General features: G+C 40.4%; 1 protein-coding gene across 6 annotated transcripts in view; it reads right to left on the reverse strand.

Moving 5' to 3' along the window:
- Nucleotides 1-17,969, reverse strand: part of LOC118411496 (centrosomal protein of 152 kDa-like) — a 51,125-nt gene that overhangs the window by 2,093 nt on the left and 31,063 nt on the right. For 5 of the 6 annotated variants that reach the window (XM_035813797.1, XM_035813793.1, XM_035813795.1 and 2 more), the window contains 29 exons: nt 17,539-17,681; nt 16,261-16,387; nt 15,758-15,928; nt 15,308-15,601; nt 14,670-14,817; nt 14,482-14,505; nt 13,765-13,917; nt 13,191-13,330; nt 12,358-12,558; nt 11,771-11,918; nt 11,285-11,376; nt 10,762-10,916; nt 10,102-10,300; nt 8,521-8,652; nt 7,943-8,073; nt 7,561-7,689; nt 7,200-7,335; nt 6,591-6,740; nt 5,935-6,082; nt 5,417-5,511; nt 4,641-4,769; nt 4,159-4,311; nt 3,428-3,595; nt 2,641-2,958; nt 2,003-2,238; nt 1,669-1,806; nt 1,204-1,351; nt 828-921; nt 385-547 (listed from right to left, as the gene is read on the reverse strand). In XM_035813797.1, the coding sequence (XP_035669690.1) occupies nt 385-547; nt 828-921; nt 1,204-1,351; nt 1,669-1,806; nt 2,003-2,238; nt 2,641-2,958; nt 3,428-3,595; nt 4,159-4,311; nt 4,641-4,769; nt 5,417-5,511; nt 5,935-6,082; nt 6,591-6,740; nt 7,200-7,335; nt 7,561-7,689; nt 7,943-8,073; nt 8,521-8,652; nt 10,102-10,300; nt 10,762-10,916; nt 11,285-11,376; nt 11,771-11,918; nt 12,358-12,558; nt 13,191-13,330; nt 13,765-13,917; nt 14,482-14,505; nt 14,670-14,817; nt 15,308-15,601; nt 15,758-15,928; nt 16,261-16,387; nt 17,539-17,681 (4,463 nt within the window). The remainder of the gene's footprint in view (nt 1-384; nt 548-827; nt 922-1,203; nt 1,352-1,668; nt 1,807-2,002; nt 2,239-2,640; nt 2,959-3,427; nt 3,596-4,158; nt 4,312-4,640; nt 4,770-5,416; nt 5,512-5,934; nt 6,083-6,590; nt 6,741-7,199; nt 7,336-7,560; nt 7,690-7,942; nt 8,074-8,520; nt 8,653-10,101; nt 10,301-10,761; nt 10,917-11,284; nt 11,377-11,770; nt 11,919-12,357; nt 12,559-13,190; nt 13,331-13,764; nt 13,918-14,481; nt 14,506-14,669; nt 14,818-15,307; nt 15,602-15,757; nt 15,929-16,260; nt 16,388-17,538; nt 17,682-17,969) is intronic. The other variant, XM_035813796.1, reaches the window with a different exon arrangement.

Here is a 17,969-nt window from a genome sequence, read left to right on the forward strand (position 1 = left end):
AAAGTCCTCGTTGAATAAGATAAAGCCAGTCGTAGTCAGTATGTCATGCTTAATCATTAAAATTTGTACACTGTACATCCCTAAATATAATACCCAGTGCATTGCAGCTTTACTAGGGCTCGTGTTATCAGCCAAGACTACTTCATCCCTACGTATACGTGTCAATCAGTGTGTTGGGTTCTTTTAGATGCAGTGGTTGAGGCATATGCAGGACTTACCCCCCTTCTAAAAGCACAATGCAGCCCTGAGTGGGGATTGAATGTCCAACTCCAACCTCCAAATCCATAGATTTGATTTATCAAAGTAGCAGGGCATACTACTTGCTTACTGCTTGCATTCATAACAGGGTATACTCTGCCAGCAATGAAGCCAACCACCACCTACCCATGTCCCCCCTCCCTCTTCTCCTCCTCCAACAGTTGGTGAAGGCACTGCAGATAGTACCGCCTCAGCTTCCGTCCTGTCAGGTGCTTCTCTCTCGTCACCTCCTTCTTCAGGCTTTCCGCTGTCCGGGAGCGACTGGACTCCAAAAACTGTTTCACGTCATCTAGAGAAAGGAAATTAAAGGGGAATTTCAAATGCAAGCTGGTCCCTTGTTTTTAGAATGTTTGCGGTGCAAACTTATAGACACCCCGAAATTTCATTATTCATTACCCATTAGGTAGAAATTTTTCCTGTATCTCTTTCAGAGAATGAGGGTATCTTACTATTTTTCTTTTTTTCTTTGATGAAATGATGGGGCAGAACACACAAAAAAAGGACCATTTACATGTACCATCCAGCATATCTGCCTGTTATTACATTTCACATTCCATACAATCATGTACCTTTGATCTTGTTGACAGTAGTGAGATAGTGGTTCCTGAGTTCGTGCATACCCTCGCTGGCGTTCTCGGGCAAGGACTCCAAATCAAAGTCAGTCTACAGTACAAAGACAAGAATTAGAAACCAGTTAGTGCATTCAAACTATGGACTTCTGACTTGATGACTACACATTATTCCACACCTAGGCTAAAGTAAAGCAAAAAGACAGATTCAGAAATAAGTCCAAAATCCCAAAACTAAACGAAAGTCAGATGGTACTTTCTGCTATATATGTACAAGCAGAAGGAGGAATGACATACAAAGTCAACAGTGAAAACATCTTTTTTTTTACTGTTTTTGTAATTACCTTGCTCTTTATCATTAAGTGATATGTCTTACCTGACAGGGTGTCTGTACCATGTCTTTCCTTTTCTCCGAGGGGTGTGGCTGGCTAGTTGCCATGGCAGCAGCCCGTTCCTTCTCAAGTTCCGAGATTCTGGTCTCCAAAGCAGATATCTCCTTGTTATATTTTCCCTCAAGTTTCATCCTGAGTTTAAAAAAAATTACTTTGTAGTGTATATAGTCTTCACAAATATGCAGTACTGGAATGACCTTGCAAATGAGTCATTAATGACAGATCCAGATGGAGATGCACTGTCCAGGCAACAAACATCAGGAGGAGCTAGACTGATGCTAGGCTCTCACCCTTCCCTCGGACCATCAAGGAGCGGAATGAACTTGAGCCTAGTGTGGCAGAGGCGAGGTCCCTCTCCCAGTTCAAAACTGAGCTAGGACGGGCTTCTCTGCACTGAGCTGCAACCCTACACAATTTACACAATACTTAAACCAACGATATATACTTGCCTGAGCTTTTCCTTTTCCCCTTGTAACGTTTCTTCCAACTTTCCTTTTTCTTTCAGAGCTCTTCTCAATTCTTCTGTCAATTCTGTCTTCTCTTCCTCTAGTCTGTCCATCAAGTCTTTCTGTTCAGCAGTCAGGTTCCTATGTTATAGACCAGATGTGGCTTAGTTTAGTTTAGGAAGAATCTTGTCCATAATGTCCATATAAACAAGATTTTATCAATCCCCTAAGTGGTCTTCTTGGACAAGTTTGACTGTATCCCAAAGAATGCTAAGCTAATCTCCAAGGAAGGCAATCGACAATGTTACCCATAAAAAAGTACAATAAAAAAAATTACTTTTGCAGAAATTCCAGTTCCTTTTTGGACCTTTCTTCCAGCCGTTTTATCCTCGTCTCTGAGTGAGCCAGTTTGGACTCCAGACTGGCCCGTTCTCGTTCCCAGATCTCCTGCTGGCTGGCCTGGTCTTGTTCCCAGGTTTGCCTGTCTCTCTGGTGCTCAGTGGTCAGGTTACTTCTCAGGGCTTCAAGCTCTTTCTTCAGAAGAAGCTCCTTTCTCTTACACTGTTGTTCCAACTACAGAAAGATATGAAAATTTTCAGCATTACAGAAGAGCCAAATCTGTTTGCATCACATAACTGGTAATCTTTAGTAAACCAAACCAGTTTTGTACAAGCTGTGTCAGACAGGTAGGTCTGATCCACTCACACTATGATTGATCTACTCCTATTGATAAGTGTGATGGGTGCTTGAGGTGTGGCTCTCATCAAATACTGAACCTCGTCCTCAGGTGAATATGTGACAACATCCCTCACCGAAACTACACGTGAGTACTCATAACCACTTTGTTTGGCACAACATAGGACCTGCTAGGGATTTGAACACAGGACCATTAGATATTTGACTACCCTAACCTTAGGGCCACAAGATACAGAACATTTTGAAGAGAGTATGAATAAAAGCTGTGTATCAATTTACCTGCTCTATTCTATCTTTCAACCTCTCCTTCTCCACAACGATGGTCTCCAAGTCCACTTCATGATCTCTGTCCAACCGCTGCCTCTCCAAATCAATCTCACCCCTCCATCTGACCTCTAACCTCTCCAGCTCCTTCTGGTACTCCTGAACTTTGCCCTCTGACCTCTCCAGCTGCTTGACATAGTCCTGTATCTTGTTCTGAAGTTCTTGTTTCTCCCAGTTCTCCTCCTGAGATTGTTCTTTCTCCCATGCTGCACGAGCTGTGGATAACTCTTGTTGAATGACGTTATCTTGTTCTACTCGCAGTTTCTGCAGCTCCTTGGATCACAAAAAGATACACATTGGTCAGGAATCTGAGCCTTACTCTGACTTACTCTAGTCAGGAATCTGAGCCTTACTCTGACTTACTCTACTGGGTATTTGTGTTGATAAAAGCTATTAAGCATACAAGAAATAGAATTTGGTTACATAGAGGAAATCATGATGATGCATGAACTATGACAGAAAAAGAACAAAAAAACATTACACCAATTATTTTAAAGCACCAAGAGTAGAACTTTTGACCTTCCCTCTAACCGGCTACTTCACTGTGGTAAGGACAGCAGTTTCAGCACCAAGGACAGAACTTTCCTATTCAGCAAACAGCAGCTACAGCTAATTTTTGTCAATCTTTTTCAGCCTTGTAAATACAAATACTAAGCAACATGATATCCTCAATCTCTACCAAGATTCTACAAGGGAAAAGTTATTGTGCTGGTTTCTACTAGAGAGTAATTGCAGTATGTACCTCCTGAAGGTTGTTTATTGTGCCCTGTAGTTGTTTCTCCCTGTCAGCCTCCATCCTCTGCTGGAGGTGCCTGGTGGCCTCCTGCACCGCCTGGGTCACAGCCAGCTCCTTCTGTTTCTTCTGTTCCTTTTCCCACTCCTGTCGGGCTGCCTTCAGGGCTATGGACACCTGCATGCACAATTCATAATGAATACAACAGTAGTACTAGTAGTAGTATCCAGTGTTTGATTATACTGTTGAGTGGTCACTGAAACGGGTAGGCAGCAGTCAGCTAATCCTCACACTTCATTTCCAAGCAGCCCTGTCCAGCAGGTTCACATGGGCAAGTCTTCAATTTTAAAACTGTCACATTCATGCCTAATATGAAGAACTTGGCTGCACAAGAGGTTGCGATAGAATTTGCAGTGGTGCCGTACAGCTAAAGATGGGGCATAGAAAGATGTATTTGTTGGCCAGAATAGTTACGAGCCAAGTGGAATCCTCAATTCAGTCATGCTGCATAATGGTGAGATCTCAAAGCTTTTTCTGAGGCCACACACCAAATATAATAAAAAATCTATCCACAGATTAAGTTATGCTGTTGATGTACATACAAACATACACAAAGTACCGAAAACCTTACCTTCTTGGTAAATGTACTAGTACCGGTAGCGTGTGTAACAAAGTGTACATCAGTGTACATTCTATCTAAAGCCAATGCCTTTAACATTGCCATTTATGTGTTTTCATACCTCTCTCTTAGTGTTCTCTTCCTGCTGTTCTAACTGTTCTTTCCTAAAGACCTCCATCTCCTGCCCATGTTTCTGTCGTTCCAGTGCCTGTTCAGACATCCACTTGCTCCGGGCAGCTGTAAGAGCCTGCTCAATCTGCCTGCCAACACTTTCCTAAGAACACATAAAAATAACAATTTTCAAAAGGTTTCAATACTGACTGAATGTAAAATATAATGCTATGGATAAGGTAGAGTGAATACATTAAGTGGGTGATCCAGTTTAACTCACTGAAGAGCTATTCTTCTACTGGTTGTACAGTGAACAGTTGACCTGTCCTTATTGTCTTAAATGCAACCATTTCTGTGGCCAGTAGCATGCATGGCTGTTGAGTGACAACAGCCAATATTCAAACTTCCGATGCTTGATCCAGAGGAAGTTCACTTAAAACACTGGACAACATAATGTACACACAACAAAGGTTGGAGATCTTAGAAACCAACCTGGTTCTTTGATATCCAGTCCACTTCAGCTGATTTAACAGCAGTTTGGATGGCCTGAGCTCTCTCTGTAGCAGACTGGGTGGACCAAGCATCTTTCTCTGTAGCCAGGAGTCGATGAAACTCCTCCTCCTTATCATTAGACATAAGAGGTGTGGGGGTTAATAAATGATGGATGAGTTAAGGACAGAGTGAAATGAAGGACTGTGAATGAAACTGCACATGGCAGCACCTTTTGTTTGTATAGTATTTTTCTTTTTTAAGGCGTGCACAGCCAAGAGACTACTTCTGGGCACTGAACTTAGTTGGTGGGAGATAAACATGCAGGGATAAACAAGTCCACTAGCCCTATAGTCCCGGGCAAGTGAAAATGCCAATCGGGCAAGTGCATGTCCTTCCCCACTTGCCCAATCGGACAAGTTAGCTTTTCTCCATTGAGTGAGATTTTGATGTACTTGCTACTTTTCAAAATCATGACATCAAGCATTGATTAACACAGAAAATAGAGCCAATAACAAAAATTCCATTGAAGGCCATGAATGTACATAGAAAAATATCATTTAGATTTCGGGCAAGTGAAAAGTTGGTTCGGGCAAGTAAATTTTTTAAGTACTTGCCCGATAGGACAAGTCAATTTTAGAAAACTTGTCCAACCCTGAACATGTATATACCAGGAGATGGCAGTGAACATTACATCTGAAAGCTTGTGAGTGTATTCAAGAGGAAAACATGTCAGAAAGAGAATTGTGTAATTTTTTAGTCCATGGAAGCTTTCTTACCCTGTTCTCAGCTGCCTCTTTGTCCCACTCTGCCTTAGCCCTGACCAGCGCCTCCCTGATGGCTGCCTCCTGCTGCACCTGCCACTGCTGTTTGGCTAGAATGTCCAAACAAAGAAACTTTAATACTCCAAATGTTGAATAATGGAGACAGGTGTTGAATGGCACCAAGACTGAATGCATTGACAGTGAGAGGAAAAATATTTCTTCTAGCACAATGCAGCCACATACTCTCAAACCAAATCTTTGGCCGTGAGGCATCATCAAAAGCAATAATAAGTCACCTAATGCACATGGGGTTTTCACTCATCCTTTGCAATGTGTGAGGTAAAAGTGAAGTCAATGATGTGTCAAAGAATCCTAGATCGCATAGAACAGCATTCATTAACAAGACAGTGTCATTTAAGTATATAATATGCTGTTAAACATTGAGTGGATTGAGTATCAGAATATCCTACATTCATTAGTAATTGAACATTACCACCAATAAGACTCAGTGTCTGAGACCTATGTGATTTTACCTTGTTGTAACCTTTCATCAAAGTCTCCCTCAGACTCGACCTCGTGCCGTGCCAGCCACTCCTGCTCTGCTGCCTTCACAGCAGCTTCGATGGCTGCCCTCCTCGCCTGGCTCTGTTCCTCTACCCACTCAACCTTCGCCATGGCAACCTGCAGGGAAAAAATCCAGTTTCTTATTACATCCAGGAAATAAGATACACAATCCAAATTAGAAGTTACTCAAACAACAGCAGAGATTCTGTAAACAGCCAGTCACAAATGGTCAGACGTTTAGTCGCTGACAGTCAGATGTTATAGTCGCTGACAGTCAGATGTTATAGTCGCTGACAGTCAGATGTTATAGTCGCTGACAGTCAGATGTTATAGTCGCTGACAGTCAGATGTTATAGTCGCTGACAGTCAGATGTTATAGTCGCTGACAGTCAGATGTTATAGTCGCTGACAGTCAGATGTTATAGACAGAGTCCACTATCCTTTGTCTGTGAGTCAAGGAAGATAGCGGATTCTATCTGAAATGTCTGACCGTTTACAACCCTATCCATGTGCTTGAGTGACTGTTTTATTGTGCAGTTTCCTACTATCTTCATACTGACTTCTAAGCGACAGGTCTTTCCTTGACCAACAATTCCCCCTTAAATGCAACAAATTTTCTTTCTACCTTTGTTTCTATTTCTCTTCTTGTCTCCTCTTCTTGCTCCCTGGACCACTTCTCCCTGACAGTTGCCATGGCAACCTTATGACTGTCCTCAAGGTCAATCTTAAGACTCTCCAGGGCATCCCACTTTTCCCTCACACATTCCTTCTGAACCTGCAGACAGAAAATGTGTTTATGTGTTTGTTATTCTGTCTCTCTGATTACCCTAAAAGTTAAACCAACCTGTGCAAGTTTTGTTCCATCTTTTACATAATGTTCTACATTGACCAATTGTATTACACTTGAAAACACAGGGAAAAATGCAGGGAATACTGACAATCAAAATTCTTCATAAGCCCATAATCTCCAAGCATATTGCTTTCTAACTACCCAACTTTACTCTGACAGTTGCAGTGACTGGCTGTCATTAGTAGCTGGGCAGTCAGAAATTGTCACAACCTTCCCCCTATCATTTGTAAGGGAGGTAATAATTCTATGCTTTTCTAGGTTTTCCAATACATTTCTAGGTCCATCAATACTTTTCTAGGTCTTTTCACAACTTTCTAGGTCTGAAAACATCATTTTGGAAAGCATGTACAAATTGTTTTCTCCTCAACTTTAACCAAAACTGACCTGTGCAAGTTTCTGTTCCATCTCCTTCATATGTTCCTCTCTCAGTCTGTCTGTCAGTGAGTCCTTCTCTCCACACACCTGGATGTAGTCCTCCTTCACTCCATCAAGCTGCTTTAAGGCTTGGTCAAGCTCAGACCTTAAACATTAAAGGTATTGTGAGCTCTAGCGATAATTGCTATCTCGATTCATAGAAATGACCACTGTCTTTTCATTGGAATCTGCTGAAGGCAGACGACTGTAAATTGAAAAACATTTCATTTTTGTGTTGGAACAAATACATTGTACTAGCTGTTTACTGGAAAAAGACAGAAGTTGTATTCCACATTCTTCATTTAGAAGTAAATCAATTGAATACGCTTACTGGATGTCTGTGACCCTTTTCTCAAATGCCTGCAGATCAGTGTTCCTCTGCTCAGCATACTGCTGTTCTAGCTCCTCCCTCAGCTTGTGGCTGGAGTCTTCATGTAGCTGGAGACAGGCTTGCTGGGCTCTGATGGAATGAAAAATTATACAATCTTATACGATTGAACTTTTATGTCAAAATCACATACAGGTTCTAATCATTCCAATCATTAATCATAGCAGTAAGCATTTGAAAAAAAAAACCTCAAGGTCCCTAACAATGGACAAATTCCAATGTCTTCTTATCATAACGGATTCTCACTCCCAACCATCATGGTCCAGAGGCAGGGTTGCTAACCTCTGTACTACACACACTACAGTGTAGAAATGACATGACTTACTTCTCTACAGCCTGAGTCTTGTCCTGGTCAAACTCAGTCACCATCTGTGCCATGTCCCTTTTCAGCTGCTGGTTCAGCTCATTCAGCTGTTCCTCACTCGAAGAAACCTCCTCCAGACGTAACTTCACATCCTGACGGAGATCACAAATGTTACAGACACTTACATTCCCGAAAAAAGCACAAAAACTACAACACAAAATACACGTGTGGCACTGCGTGGCCTATAGGCTCTGAATGTGAAAGAGATGATGTTATCTGGGAAAAGGCAACTTCCTCACTGTATCTATGGTGAAAGCAAGAACCATGCTTTGGCTATGGACATCCTTTCAAACGGGACGTACTGAAAGAATGCACATATGTTACAGCTGACACTTAAATTCTGGTGGATAATCTGGCTTCAGCTATGGATGTCCTTACAGATGATTCAACGTTGTTTGTTTCAGAGTACAAGATTCTGAACTAAGCCTAAAACTAAAAGTATAAACAAACTTTATGGTAAAATAAAATATATCCTGTCCCTTTGGACAGGAATATACATTCAGACAGTTGTAAATAAATCTGTATGGTATGTTTCTGACCTCATACTCTAAGTCTAAGGTGTTGTACTGGTGTCGCAGGCCATCCAGCTCCTTCTGTAGTCTGTCCAATCCTGCTGATGACCCGCCTGGTACAGACAGCTCCAGGTCACGCTCCAGACTCTTTATTTTCATCTGTCAGAGAAAATATGAAAGATATATTAAATCACTTTTTAATTTGCAGAGAATTAAGTTTAAGGAGAAGGCATTGGCATTCATTTTGTTTATTTATAGAGTTTGCAATGAGTTTAAATAACATAGTTAAGACATTCAGGGTGTGAGGGCTCAGTGTAAGAAAATTAAGTATAAAACCACAGTGAATATTTACAGGTTGATGGCAAAGAAAAGAAGATGTTACACCTAGCTCTACTGTTCATGTAAAAACATGTTATACTATGTTCATCCATACATCATTCAAGAATGACATCTTCAATATTCTTTGGATAAATTTGACATTCAAACAAACCAAAGAATGGTTCAGAATCTCATTCAGCACCAAAATGATTCCAACCTTAGACTTACCTTAAGAAGTGACGACCTTAGAGACTGAATTTCAATAGTTTTTAACAACAGCTCAGCTTCATTTTCCGGTATGCTCTCATCTATGTCTATCTCATCCAACATTCTGCACTGGTCTTTTCGAAGTTCAATCTGACTCCTACCATGAAAATATAGCAGTTCTCCTTTGCTTCCCCTTTTAAAAATTTTGCCTTTTTTTAAGTTTGTCAAACTGCTTGAGTAACTCAGAAGAGCTGTCCTGAGCAAAATATACTCTACACAATTTGATTTAGAAAACCAAAAACTCCTTTTGAGGACTAAAGTAGGTAGATCTTGAGACTAGTAAAATTAATCAAGGCAAGAAGAGCATAAAAGTTATTTCAGAGGGACTGAACATTGAATAAACCACTGGACGGTTTTAGGGCGTTATTTAGCTTATTCAACACTGCCTACTGAATTACAGGTTTACAAAACACACCTTCTCTTGTTCAATGACATGGTTACACATTACAAGTTTGAACTGTCTTTAAAAGTGTTTCACAACTGGATAACAACAAACAGTTGCTTGTCATGGCTCCCTTAAGCCTGATTACACAAAACAAAACTGTCTAGACAAAGAATCCGACAACTGGCACACACGGGGCATAGATAAAGTATCTCTTAATTGTTTGTAAAGTCTTTAGACTGAACTTTGTAGGGGGTCATTTCCTGAGATTAGGCTGACATGAATAGCTGTAGGAATACCTGTGTTGCTAAATTCATGAACTGGGTTTACTCAGGTTCAGTTTGGGAGAGCAGAAAGAGAATGTGAAAAGATTTAACTAATTTTACTCCCTACAGTCAGTGAAAGGTCCAAAGTGTCCAAAGTGTCCAAAGTGTCCAAAGTGTCCAAAGTGTCCTGCTGATGACATTTACCAAAGGGGTACAGTATATGATTTTTCCTAACAGTTATTTTTTTTCAAATAAGACCTTACCTGCAGTTCACTGCCCCTTCTCTCAAATGACTGCCCAAATGAATCACATGTTTGCTGTATACATTTAAAGGAAGATTTGAGTTGCTGATTTTTTGTTCAATCATCATCTCACCTCTAGGTCATTGCCCTTTCTCTCGGAGGTCTCCGCTCGAGCCTTCCAGGTCTCAAGGTCAGCCTTCATGGCGCGGAGGTCGCCCTGCAGCCTGGTCACCTGACCTCGCTTGGAGCGGTTGGTGCTGAGGGAACGCTCCAACTCTGCCTTCAGACCAACCACAACCTCCTCTGGGCTTAGGTTCTCACAAACATTGGGTCTGGAGAAAAACAAACTTTTTAATTAACATGGTGGTACAAAGAAGTGTGTGCTCAAATGGCAAACTATGAAATAAGTTTTAGTATCTAAAGAGAGGACCAATTTTGGAAAAAAAAAAAGCAAAGTTATGGTAACATTGATCATTATTTTCATTTGGTACACTAACAAACAACTATAAAAAAAATACACGTTTGTTGAAGTTTGTCCTAAAGACAAAAACAAGTACTAGTATATCTGTGTATGTAACTCTATGGCAAAGCGCATAATACTACGTATTAGTATTACTAAACTATATAAAGTATGTTTTTCTGTTTCACCTACAATGTAGTCCAAATAGAGGGTATGAATTACTTTATGTAGCTGAAAAGACACTATGGTATTATATTTCTGAAGCTATCAGCAATACAAAGGATCTGGCCTTTCTGTCTCATTTGCCTACATCTTCTATCTCAAAATCTGCACCTGTGAATCTTCGGAGTTTTCCAGTCCAGGTCCTTCTTGATGCCCAGTTGAACGTAAGAGTCAGAGTGGGAGTCATTAGGAGGGGTGGCAAAGACTCCAAACTGGGCAGCATTCTCATACATCTGCAGCTGCTCTTTCAGCTCTGTTAGCTCATCCTGTAACACATCGCAACATTCAGTTAGGTTGTGTTCACATCCTCCTCATACCTCAGCACATAGGTATGCCCATCTTTCTGTTTCTGTAACACCTGCGCTACACAGTTATACAGCTTTAGCAGCTGTCTGCTGACAAATGTCACTGAAGTGGTTGTTAAGGCTAGTCTAAACCTATGTCTATTCCTGACAGTCGCTATGTGCGGTAGCACACAGTAGACTCTCTCGCAAGTAGCAGTAAGTGCCATTTTTAAATACATTTTTGCTGGCCATCATTATTGATGTTATTTAAGGGACAAAACATCAATAGCATATAAGCAAAATCTATTTTCAAAATTGTTACTTCCTACACACGAATCAACAATAGTTACCTGTAGAGCCTGGTACATTCCCTCACTCAGCGCCTTGCTGGTATTGGCCTGCTGAAGCTGGATCTTCAACTGGCCAATTTCCTGAACTGTTCCTAAAAAAACAAACATCAATGACGCAATTAAATGATATATATAAGAAACATGAATAGCTTTGAGCTGATTTTAAGACTATCTTGTTGATTCTGTAAGTACCTTTGATATATCTTGGTCCACCTACTTGGATAGCCTTTCAGCACCACACAATGACCTACAACAAATGTGACCAAAACCATATCCAGTTGCTTGAGTAACTACTTCTTAGCGTATCTTATTACCTGGATGTCTAACCTACATCGACGTGACTAAAGCAATGCTATACCACCATACATAGTTTCAGCACATTGGTTAATACTTGAACAGTCTTCTTTGGTACACAGCCTTCCTTTATTCTTCAGCAAACCTGTCTGTTGTTTTCATTAGTTGACAAGACAATGTTCTATATCATACCTGTTTGTAGTAGCTCTCTGCACTGTTTCTGACTGTCCTCCAGACTACGAGTCAGTCGGTTGATGACATCTGCCCTCTCAAACTGAGCCTCCTCAGATGCCATTCTGGTCTCCTGGATTTCTCTCTGCAGTTTCTCCACGTGCTCTCTCTAAACAAATCATAAACAACATTGACTTTATTTGTTATCCTTTATTTCTAAACATTAACACGATACAACAAGTGTCATTTTGGTCATGTACAATTTGCATGTGCATGTATGTATAATTCCAGTCTTTACAGTCACAGGCATTGCAAATTCCTCTTAGGAAACCCAGATTATTTTCCTTCATTCCACTCACTATGCTGCTTCTGCCAATAGACTACAAAGCAGTACTTTCAAAAACAAGACTCCTTAAAACAGTACCTTGCCATTGTAGTGATAATCATATTGACACATGACAGGATTGAAGTCTTTGTTTTTTGGAGAAAACGTTGTTTCACAAAAGGAGCAAGGGAGAGCAAAAGGAGAACAAACCTATTGAGAAGTGCAATCTTGCATGAATAAGGAAAGTATAAGATTGTTAAAAGATTCTGTAACTGTGACTTGCCTCTTGTTCCAAAGCTGCAGCTGTCTCGTCCACTTTTTCCTTCAACTGTAGCACCTCCTGCTCGTAGCGCTGCTGTATTGTGGCGACCACGGCTTGGTGTTGGTCGCGTGCACGGCTCAGCGACTCCGACTGTCCTAGGTCCATCAGTTGCTGGTTCAAACTCTCGATGTTTGACTCAGCTGACTGAAGCTTCTTCAGCAACTACAAATAAAACAGACAAGAATTAGTGAATTTATGAGAACCACTATTTTCATGTTTTGTCTGGAAATCTGAATAATTTCTATCAAGGAAATTGCTTTGTCAACAACTCATAATAAGAATACTGTAAATGCAGAAATGTTCGCGTTGAATTAATGTTCGCGGTTTTCGCGGCGACCGCTTCACTGCGAACTTAAATCCATCGCGAACATTTTTCTATTAAGGTATTAGACTGCAGTCGATGGTGTTACAAAATCAAAACCACCGCAAAAAGTCATTTTTCCCGCTACCGCGAAATTAAATCCCTGCAAACTTAAATGCATTTACAGTATACTTATGCGGTCAAAAATCCAACATTCTTGTAGAAAGCATGAATGATACAGATCTTCTCTACAGAATGCAAAGTTAAAGGTTCTTTACCCAGCCTCTCAACTCTTGAAGTATCATGATATATTTTCTTTGTCTGATTTATAATGACATGATTGTGCAAATATGTCGAGATTACTATACTTTATCCGGCTTTAGATTTACTGTTTCTACCTCTGGGGTCCTGGGGGCCATTAATCCATTTCATTTTACGAAAATCTTACAATATAGGGGCTCTAACTAAAAAAAAAAAAAAAAAACAGCCTGACCTCCCCCTTGCCTGTCTCCGCTGCCTGTGCCCATGTTTCTGCAGCAGACACCCTCCCCTGTAGGGTCTGTAGTTCATCCTTAGTTTCCTGTAGGAGCTGCTGACACTGCTGTAAGCTGGCCTGCATACCGTCCTTCTCACCTGCAGTATGGAAGGCAGAAGAATAAGCAACGATCAGCTTTTGTCTTTCTTTATTGAGGTCAGTGTCATGGCATTGGTGTGCCATATGCTATCTGCCCCCAAAGTTGTACCATTGGAAGAGGTACACAATTTTTGTTTGCAGTATATCATGCATTATGAAGATCCATGAAAAGCTTCTCAAGTTCTGCACAATCATATACATCTAAAAACTAAATAGTTCAACTGAAAACATCAACTTGAACTTCTTGATGAAGGTTGAATTGCCTAACTACAGCTAAAAGCAAGTTAAAGTACCAAGAAATCCAAGGCATGTTTTGCCACCAAGTTGATGACTGAGCATCCTGCATACACTAGACATACAAACAGCTATCAACCATCATTCTCTACTCAAATGGCTAAAAGCAACTGTTACAGTACAAAGAAATCCAGACCACCTTTAGCCAGAGCGAGTTGATGACTGAGCACTCTCTTCTCGCGAGCAGAGTCCTCCCGCAGCATGTCCAGCTGCTGAGTCAGCTCCTCCAGCTTCCTGCCTCTGGCCTTGTACAGGATCTGCAGCTGTGCCAGCTGTCTGCCATCTCCTGCACCTGACAGGGAAGACATTGGTAGTAAACTTATACAGTTATACTTGTAAAGGCCAAGACTGCAGACCATTCTCGAAAATAAGTCTGTAAAACGTTGCAGTTTTTAACTTTTCATTGAACTTTTAATTGTTTTTCAATTGGATCCTATCGGTCCTCTGAATTGTTGTCTTAGGCTTTACATGTAGCTGTATTTAGACTTACATGTATAAGCCTTAGGGTGTTTTTTTAATATAATAGTCTAGATTATAGAACACTATTCCTACTTTATTAGAAACATATCACACAGGATCTTATAACAAATCCAAGGAAGTTACTAGTATTTCTGTAGTGTTAAAAATGTTTCACACACAAGTGTGTAATAGGTTATATTGGTAAGAGTCAGAGCAAAGTTACAAAGAAATATTCCACCATCTGTAAAAGAGAATAATTGTTATAGACTGTCTTTACTAGCATGCAGATCAAATCAAGAAATTATGCTGTCAAGGAGGAGGGAACAGCAAAAAATCTTCATGCCTCTGCAGAATCTTTGCCACCAATGTTAGACATATAAGTGTTATCCTCAATTACCTTCAGAGAACAGCTTTGGTGAGCCTAAGGTAAACAATAGAGTAAAATATCTTAAGTTGAACAATCATGTCACCTGCTTCATCAAACAAAGTCGAAGATAAGCTAAAATCCAAGCTTAAAATGATTACTAGTATTAATTATCATACTTTTCAGTGACAGATTGTTACATGATTGTGTAATCTACTGACCAGAATCCAGGAATTCTTTCTGCATCCTGTCAAACTTGTCCTCCTGAACATCCACTCCGTTCTTTGGTGTCACATCATTCCCATCATGCTCCTCTCCCTGGTCATGAACTTTGCTGTACACGACCTTGTAGTCTTCTAAGGAATGGGACTATGTTGGTGGGGGAAAAGTACAGTTAGAGACCCAGAGATTTCGAAATAAATCAAATGTCCAGCCTTTTTGAAACTGTAGGGTCAATGTCATCCCTTGCCTTCCACTGTCCTTTACTTCCCCTGCTTAAGTCAGGTACCCATTTTGCAAATGGGTGGAGTGAGGAAAGTCCCGTTAAGTGTGATTTATACTAAAATTTATAGGACATGATGCTTAGCCAACAATACCAGGAATTAAAAACTGTTAACCACTGTCAGAAATAAACTAGTCTCTTCTACAGAAAAAAAAAGGTTCAAAACACCACAAAGCTATCACTGAAGATTGTTGCACATGATTTACTGACACTCACTCAGTATCCAGTTTATCAGTTGCCATCAAGTCAACATTATTGTGCAAGCATGTCTAACCCTCACAAAATGGGGAACAACAGATCGTAAACTGGATAGTGAGTGTGAGTGTATGATGAGTGAACAGAGGTAGGACCACTTACATCTTTCATCTGTCCTCCTGGGGACACCTCTCTCACTCCTTCTGGAGGGTACTTCTCCTGCCTGTAGGGGTAGCCGTAATCAGCATTCTCATAGCCCCCATGGTAGCCATTGAACTCCTGCGGGGCTGGCTGCCCGTCCCCGTTGTTGCCATGGTAATAGCCGTGACCGTAGTTCTGCTGTAAGTGGTACTGATCATTACCATGGTAGTGGCCATTTACGCTGCTGCAGTCGTCCGAGTTAGTGGCACCGTCGATTTCACCACGCTGCTGGTAATCAAAGGCTCCATGCTCATCCTGAAACATAACAGAAGATAGTAAGTAATATGAAAATCTCATGATCAGTGGAAGATTAAATCAATTAGAATCAACTGTACGTACATTAAGTTCATTGGACTGAATTGAGATCTTCACTTTGCCTTCACTGAACTTTACAACACTGCATAAACTTACAGCATGGCCGTACTGTCCTGGCTGTCCCTCATACTGCCCTTCCCAACCTGCCACTTGTGGGTAGCCGTTACCATGGGAACCATGTTCTATGTACTGTTGGGACGGGTAGCCTCCATTGCTATGGTAACTGTACTGGTCGGGATGCTGGTACTGTCCTCCATTCATTCCAGTCTGTGACACAAAACACATAAGGTGAAAAATGTTAATTAAAAGTATTATGCAAGGATCATGAATATCTCATTTGCAGTTATAAATGCTTCAAAGTGTCCAACAACTACCCTTGCAGTTCCAAAGAAAGTTGGCAGGGACCCCAACTTATATTACCGTACTTCTTCCTGAGTGCAACGGCTATATACTGTTAGTGCTTAAAATAAACCATGTATTAATAGCATGTGCAAAACATGCAATTACTAGGTTCAGACTAGGTCACTATAGCTAGAACATAATTCACAACATTCAAGTTTTTATGATATTACATCTCATTGTTGCCATCTTATCCTCACCTGATAGTCCTGGATGCCCCCAGGGGTCTTGAGCGGAGGTGCGTTTGTCCCTACCATGGGGGTTGAGGTGTACAGCCCTCCCCCACCCTGCTGTATCCACTGCTGTTCAGCCTGCCATTGTTTAAGCCTGAAGTACATGTATAATACCACACAATGTAAAAAGACCTACACTAAGTCTTAAACCTTTTTCTAGATTTATAATTTAACATATATGCCTCCTAGTATAGATTTACTGGAACACATTTTAGCCTTCACAGGGCTCAAAATACTGGGTGCATGTGCACCCAGGTGCACCCAAAATTGGAGCTGTGCACCCAATTTTTTTCTGTGGGTGCACAGGGTGCACCCAAATATTTTTGACGTTTATGTATGTAAAGATATCAAAGTATACTAGTATACATCATATTCTTGACATCTAAGTGTTAGAAAGATAATAAAAATGTCTGTCATGGTACTTGCTTAAGAACTTGATAGCTTGTAACTTTATTATTAGGTTATTACTTAAGTTTAAGTAGTGCACCCAAATTTTTTTTGGTGCGCCCAATTTTTCAGGCTACGTGCACCATTGCACCTAATCCCAAAAATGAATTTCGAGCCCTGCTTCAGAATACAAGACTATCCAAAGGTAGTTTGTACAAAATTGAATTTCTGAACCCTTTCAATACCTGAGGCTCTATGAAATATTCATGCAGATTATATTTTCTGTTTTTTTTCCCAACAAAATTGGCTGTAGATGACGTGTCTTGCTTTAAATGTTACTGGTTAGCTGGGCACACCTGGCCTGGTGAGTCTCACAGCCAAAGCGAAAAACAAATTAACAAACGTTATTGCCATAATATGATGTACAATACTGGTAATAAACTGTCACTGTCAGCTATTTTGAGAATAACAGACTGAGTTTATAATACAGGAAATCTCGAAATGTTTGGAACAGCTTTATTTCTGTGGTTTTCACCATGACCTCTCCTGCACAAATTCATCACGCTGCAAATATGCATTTCCATTGTATCACTTATAACTCACAGTACTACGGAATTACTTCAACAGTAAAATTAGATTATGCAGCTGAGAAGCCTCTTCTTCTGCAAAATCAAGTCACCAAAAGAAGAAATACAGTTAACAGAACTTGAATAAAAAGTTTATGTGTGATAGTGGTTGACCTTTTCACAGATTTTTTAACTTGAAAAAGATCATAACTGACTAAAGAGCTTAATTTTGTGTATGAAAACACTGCATAAAATCTGCAGTCTTAATCATTAATGATTTTACAGTATATACCTTGGCCTTTTGTCTCTGAGCATGTCAGTGTCAGACATGCGCCCACTGTCTGAGAGACGTCCGCTATCTGACAGCGATGAAGCTGACGCGCTGTCATCGTCCAACAAGTCATCAGGGAGCTCTGCTGACAGGAGAGCTCTCAACTGCCAAACAAGGGAAACATGAAAACTCAGACACAAATGCACAAGGAACAGTACATTTATGAGATTGAAAGAATAAACAGCAAAATTAACGTCATGGCAGAAATTACTAAATCTTAATGGTGCTATTTCCACTTCCGTCTAAAAGTACAAATTAAAGAAAATAATCTGCAAACATTAAAATAATAAGAATTTAGACAGTCAAAAATGTAAGCAGAACATGTTCTAAACATATGGTGTGACCAATAAAGTTGGCATTTAAACAATAAAAAAAATCAAATTACTGTTACA

This window comes from Branchiostoma floridae, chromosome 3 (assembly GCF_000003815.2).
Source record: "Branchiostoma floridae strain S238N-H82 chromosome 3, Bfl_VNyyK, whole genome shotgun sequence".
NCBI classification, from domain to species: Eukaryota; Metazoa; Chordata; class Leptocardii; order Amphioxiformes; family Branchiostomatidae; genus Branchiostoma; species Branchiostoma floridae.